This window comes from Lipotes vexillifer, unplaced genomic scaffold (assembly GCF_000442215.2).
Source record: "Lipotes vexillifer unplaced genomic scaffold, Lipotes_vexillifer_v1.1 scaffold1844, whole genome shotgun sequence".
NCBI classification, from domain to species: domain Eukaryota; kingdom Metazoa; phylum Chordata; class Mammalia; order Artiodactyla; family Lipotidae; genus Lipotes; species Lipotes vexillifer.
This window is the reverse complement of record NW_006778658.1, coordinates 32,684-39,397: the sequence shown is the minus strand read 5'-3', so window position 1 is coordinate 39,397 and position 6,714 is coordinate 32,684. Positions and strand designations below refer to the sequence as shown.

General features: G+C 39.9%; 1 protein-coding gene across 2 annotated transcripts in view; it reads left to right on the top strand.

The window, feature by feature from the left end:
* UPF3B (UPF3B regulator of nonsense mediated mRNA decay) overlaps positions 1-6,285 on the top strand; it is a 16,246-nt gene extending 9,961 nt beyond the window's left edge. Inside the window, exons 8-10 of one of the 2 annotated variants that reach the window (XM_007451738.1) lie at positions 1,608-1,768; positions 2,103-2,397; positions 5,282-6,285. In XM_007451738.1, coding sequence (XP_007451800.1) covers positions 1,608-1,768; positions 2,103-2,397; positions 5,282-5,431 — 606 coding nt within the window. In that variant the 3' untranslated portion in view covers positions 5,432-6,285. The remainder of the gene's footprint in view (positions 1-1,607; positions 1,769-2,102; positions 2,398-5,281) is intronic. The other variant, XM_007451737.1, reaches the window with a different exon arrangement.
* Positions 6,286-6,714: the final 429 nt, after the last annotated feature.

Genomic DNA, 6,714 nt, shown 5'->3' with positions numbered 1-6,714 from the left:
AAAGAGATCTTTCCCTTCTCTTCTTTTTATATTCCTCTCATAACTGGCTGCCTTGTGGGAGTACTAGGGATATACCCCCTGCATTATGTCCTTTCCCCTCTCACAGGATTCCCCACGTTACCTTCTTGCATCTACCTGGGAATCTGTGAGCAGCAGATTCTGATTAATATATTGCATGTAGGAAGAGGAAGACCTATAGAAAGACCCCAGCCTTGCTGCTTCCCTTCTGAGGGCATGGCTTGGCAGCCCTTGCTTCAGCGAGCTTCCTGGGGAAGTGCTTGTACATAGTACTCCAGAGAAAGTCAGAGAAAATGTCACCGAGGTGATGGCAGGGTCTCCTTTTACCTCCTCAAATTCAGCCATTCATGTGGCTAGGGTTCCCCTAGGCTCTCCAGGACTCATTATTGGTGATAAGGGGCTTGGCGGCAGGGTGGGGAGGTTCCCATCTTAATTCCTTCTAGCGATTTCTCTGTCCGCCATGCCACAAGTGACTTGACTTGCTATTTCTGTCAGCAAGGCAGAAGGTAGAGCCAGCCATGCTAGAGATATCCATTAATGTTCTTATTAGAGTAATGAACATCTTGGCTTCTAACAAAGATGTTCATTAGAGAAATAAGAACACTTCCAGTGAAACCTGCACATGGTATCCTCACTTTACACTGGTGCCTTCTTAGTGTCCAGTTTGGACTCACCATTTGCAGTGGCTGTCTGTGTGCTGCAGTACTTCATGCTTAAGTCTTGTGGTGCTTTGCCTCTTGCTTGGTGGCTTGTATGATGCCTTCACCCTGAGATGAAACTTTCTATGATGCCTTCACTCTGAGACTTGAAATTCTTCTGTTTTGCCTAAAAATCTCTCTGAATATCCAACACTTGGGGGCATTCTAGAGAGATTTATAGTAGTGGCATGAGAAAGAAATTTTTGTTAGCAATTTGGATTTTATAAACCACTTTTAGTTTAGAATTGCATTCTGTCATATATATGACATTGAGCAGAATTCCTATTCAGTAGAGATGGAACTTCACAGTTCCGTTGTATGAGGTATTTGGATTTTTAAATCAAATGCCAAATAATTTTTGCTTTTCATCTCTAATGATAATATGATTGTACCATCATAAGTATGTAACTACTCTCAGACTCAAGGCAAAATTATTCCTGCAATGGATCTCTCCTTTGGTGACCAAGGTATTTGTCATTATAATTACTACGTAAAAATAGTCCAGCAGTAATGATCTGCTTAGCATTTTAAATTCATACCATATTTTCCTATCAAGTTATGCCAACATGCTGGGCTACAGAAGGCATACTTGAAAATGTACGTTGGTCTACTTAAAGGTTGACCCATTTAAGCCAAAGGAGTCTTGATCCTATTGCCACAAAGTGATTAAACCACTTCATTTGAGTGGATAACACTTTCACATTAATAGCGTCCTTTTAGCAAATTACTGCTCTCGTGCACTAGTTGTTCACCTGAAAGTTTATGAGTACCTGCAGAGACGGGGGCCTTCTATAGCCTAAATTGAAAATATTTAGTATATTATTTTCTTTGGTAGAATCAGAAGACAATGTCCCACCCTTCAAAATAAACTTAAATTTGTTCTCTTTAAAGCTGCTCAAGAAGCCAGAAAAAGGCGATGAAAAAGAATTGGACAAAAGAGAAAAGGTCAAGAAATTGGACAAAGAGAATCTGAGTGATGAAAGAGCCAGTGGGCAGAGTTGTCCATTGCCCAAACGTTCTGATGGTGAAATTAAAGATGAAAAGCCTAAGAGGTCGGTAGTCGAGGGCTCTTTGGTACATTTGTTTTCGATATGTTTCTAGGTGCTAGTTTTACTGCTACTTTCTGGGCTTGTACCTGAATCAAGATACTTGGTTTTACAAGGTGTAGGGGGATGAGGAGGACAGGTTTCAAATATTTTAGTATCTTAATCTGGGTGAATGTCTTTGGGGGTTTTTTTAAATTGTTTTTCAAAATACTAGTAGTTTTTTTTAATGCTGCTCCAAAAGTTCAACCTCATTGTAGTGGCCAAGTCAGGATCAGAATGTTCCTGCATTTGTGATTAGAAGAGCTTTGAGGGTGCGTTCTCAGATTTGTTTTTCACACAGACCTGAAGATGAGAGTGGCAGAGAATACAGGGAGAGGGAGCGGGATTATGAACGAGACCAAGAGCGCGCCCTGCGGGAAAGAGAGAGGCTGAAGCGGCAGGAGGAAGAGCGCCGCAGGCAGAAGGAGCGCTATGAGAAAGAGAAGGCTTTTAAAAGAAAGGAAGAAGAAATGAAAAAAGAGAAAGAAGCCCTTCGGGATAAAGGAAAGAAGCCTGAAAGTACAGAACCAGTAGGCAGCTCAGAAAAAACTGAAAAGAAAGAGGAAGTGGTTAAGCGAGATCGAATAAGAAACAAGGTGCTGCTTTTCGTTGAACTTATTTTCATGAGGATTCTTTTTTCTTTTCCTGCAAGTATAAAGGAAAGGGCTAGCTCATTGTTCATTATAGAATTTTAGGGGAACTTTAACTATCTGCACCTTTTTTTCAGTCTTGGTGGGGTCCTTTTATTAACTTATTGTTAATAAGTTTGTGTATGTATTTCAAACACACACAAAAGTAGAGAGAACAGAGGAATAATGTGATGTACCCATCACCCAGCTTCAGCAATTATCACCTCATGGCCAATCTTCTTTCTACTCTAGCCTATCTTACTCCTACTGGATTATTTTCAAGCAAATCCTAGACAGATAATTTCTTCTTTAAATACGTCAATATTAAGAGTAAAGACTTTTTTTTGTGGCCACGCCCCGAGGCGGCATGCCGGATCTTAGTTCCCCAGCCAGAGATCGAACCCGTACCCCCTGCAGTGGAAATGCGGAGTTTTAACCACTGGACTGCCAGGGAAGTCCCAAAGGCTTTTTTTCTTTTTCTTTTTTTTTTTTCCCGGTACGCGGGCCTCTCACTGTTGTGGCCTCTCCCGTTGCGGAGCACAGGCTCCGGACGCGCAGGCCCAGCGGCCATGGCTCACGGGCCCAGCCGCTCCGCGGCATGTGGGATCTTCCCAGACCGGGGCACAAACCCGTGTCCCCTGCATCGGCAGGCGGACTCTCAACCACTGCACCACCAGGGAAGCCCAAGACTCTTTTTCTTAATAAAATAACCCTAATATCATTTTCACACCAGAAAAAAAACCCAAAACTGACAATAACTCCTTAGCATCCTACCTACTCAGTGTTCAGATTTTCCCAATTGTCTCATTAACATCTTTTTTATAGGCTCTAAACAAGGTCCACAAACTGTATTTGCTTGAAATGTTCCCTGGGGTGTCTTTTAATCTAGACAATTCCTCCTCCTCTTGTTTTCCTACCATTTATTTGTTGCAGAATCCAATTTGCCCTGTAGAGCTTCTTACAGTCCAGATTGGCTAATTACATCCCTGTGGTATCATTTAACATGTTCCTCTACCTTCTGTGTTTCCTTGAAAACCAGTAGTCATATCTAGAGCAGGGTCAGCAAATTTTTTCTGTCAAGGGCCAGATGGTAAATATTTCAGGCTTTGTGGGCCATGTGGTCTCTGTCACAGCTGGTAAGCTTTGTAGGAAAGTAGGCATAGACAACATGTAAAAGAATAAGCCTGGCTGTGTGCCAATCAAACTTTATTCACAAAAACAGGTGGCCCCTCATCTAGAGGTCTGAATATATTCAGACTCAATTGTTGGCAAGAATACTTGATAGATGGTGTTGTGCAGTTCCTACTGCATCATATCAGGAAGCATACAATGTCTGGGCATCCTTTTATTGTGACGTTAAGATTGATCAATAGTAATCGTATTATGGTTATGTGATAGGATGTCCTTGCTCTTAAGATACACAAGCTGAAATATTTAGCAATGAAGGGTCATGATGTCTGCACTTACTCTCAAATGGTTCTGCAAAAATATAATGTGTCTCTATACATGTATGCCTGCACACACTAGAGTCGGAAAAGGCACGTGTGACAAAATGTTAACCATCGTGAATCTAGGAGAAGGGTATGAGGTATTTGTTGTACAAGTTTGGCAACATTTCTATAGATTTAAAATTTTTTAAGATAAAAAGTTAGAAAAACAACTGATCAATTAGTTCAGGTATTATAAGCCTGATCCATATATTATAAAAATTTTTATCAGCCTTTCTCCTAATAATTTTGTTTAGATGTGTTATTTCATAAGGTGGAGGAGGAAAGGCAAGAAAAACATTTGATCCTTTCCCTTTATTTACAGTATTCAGAGTAATGAGTTGGTGTCCCAGCAACTTGTAGGGGCTATCCATGAGTTTTGTTCCATCTAGTCTTTAAGAACTTGTGGATTTAGAAATATTTGGTGTACTCCAACTTGTTACTATCAGTTATTGTCCTTGTTGATAGATGTTTAAATTGTCCCATCTTTGCACAGTAGGAGCCCCATCATCTGTTTCATTAAATGCTACGCAGCAGTCTCATTTGTTTTAACGTTTCATCTTGTTAAAATAGTGAAATATTTTGCTGGAATTAATCACTTGGGAATAATGCTTTAAGGCTAACTTTCATATGTCAGAGAGAAAGGGCAAGGAAGGCTCATGTCGTGTTTTATTGAATTTGAAAAAGGCCTATACATTTAAGTTTTCCAGGGGCATACTGTCATAACCAAACACATTACTTGAACTGAGGGGTACCTGGTGACTTTATTGAGGATTATTTAGGAACCTGAGATCTAAAGTGCCACCTAGAGAGTCTCAAGCTAGGCCGTTACCTTGTTAAACCTGAATTAAGAGACAGTCATATTTGTGCTGTTACAAGGGTCTGAGCTCATAACTTCAGGGAGGTCTTCATTTAAGACTTTGCATTCTTTATTATTTTTGTTTTTACTCCTAAAATTTTCTCAGGTGGTGGTGCATTTTTAAGTCAATTTACTGATGTGGAAGAGAGCCAGTGGCCATGGTTTCTAAGGAAAAGCTATTCAAGCTGATTCAGTTCATCTTGAGATGCTTAAGAAAATTAGGCAGTAGACTTATCAAAAATTTACTCTAGGCATATAAAATAATACATATTTTTAACTGTTGCTTAAAAAGTGAAACGGTTGTTTTTCTTTGTAGATAGGGGAAGGGAAGCGGGCAGTTTGAAGCAAATTAACCATCGGCACTTACTGTCATGTACTGTGCCCTCACATTTTGGTCTTGTGTGGGTTCTTTTTGGTATATATCAATATATAACTTATGACTCTGAAAATCCCCTGTAAATGCTTGGTAGCAATGTTGTAACATTAACATTTCATTTTACTTTAGGATCGTCCAGCAATGCAGCTTTACCAACCAGGAGCTCGAAGCCGAAATCGACTCTGTCCCCATGATGACAGCACCAAGTCTGGAGATTCAACCATAGAAAAAAAGCAGGAAAGTGGTATTAGCCATAGAAAAGAAGGAAGCGAGGAGTGATAGGTCCAAATGGCCTTAGGTGTCCTGACTGTCTAGGCAGCCAAAGAGCACGAATTAAGCAATCCAGAAGTGCCTTCAGGGCAAAGGAATAGAGAGAGAGAAAGGGGGTCGCTGTGCTGGTGGGGTACACTGCAGAGGAGTATGTTTTGTGTCAAAGCAGGAACCTGATTGCAGGTTCAGATTGGAAGTACAATTTCATTTTTTATGCAGTTCATACAAATTAATTTTAAAGTGTCAGACAAAGCTGAGGGAGAGGACATACATTGCAATTTGCAGGCAGGAAACGTCAAGAGAGGACTTAATTAGGTATGACATGAGTAGAAGATACGGGAACTGGCTCTAAAATCAAAAGGTTTTGTTAATCCTGGATTGAATTTTCTTAATTTCAGTGGAGCAGAGTCACTTTGAAGTCTTGTTCAGATCTAGTTATAGTCATTGTTGGTGATAACTGTTGACTTTGTGTAGTGTAGAAGCAACAAGCATGTAATTGTAATACAAGTACAGTGAAGGATATAACAGATTTTCGCTTCTGCAGAAATTTAAATAGTCATGTCATGTCTATATCCTATGTCCTAAAGTTTTAGGATTAGTTTTAGTTTTTTCTTTGCTTACGTGAGCTTAGCATAAAAAAAACTTTTTAAACATCTCCTTTTGCCTTTAGCAATTTTTATATTACTAAAGCTTAACCCTTAGTTGGTGCTTGACAATCCAGTCTTTGTTTTATCTTAGGTCTCGAGCTGAGTGCCTACCGTCTCCAGGAAGGAAACTGCACCAATATTTGTTCCTGTTAAATAGCAACTTTTAATCTTAGCTTGTTTTGCGTCGATATCAATAAATATCAACATCACTCAAGTACGAAGCTAAGTGTTTATTAACTTTACAAAATAGCTGTTAGTTTTGAGAAATTAAGCTTTTGATACTTAATTAACCTTTTGGGAATTTTGAAAGTGGATGGATGATATTTGTTACTACCTTCACTAGCACTATGCCTATATTTTGCTCACCAAGACCAAATCATGGTTCACCACTCTTGTTCCATAAGAACCAAAATGTCTGGACAACATCCTTGAGCTGCTGCTTCATTTCCATCCTGCCATCTTCTCTAATGTGACGTCAGTTTGCCTTTACTTTATAAGTCACTGCTTTATGTTTACTCAGCTTTTAGAAACCAGTAGCCCAAGAGGCAGGTAAAGAGGAAGAGCCATCGAAGGTGATTGAAAGAGAATGGTCCTCAACTGGGAGAGAGTACTGGCATAATGGAAGGGGTATTTTCAAGGAGGAGA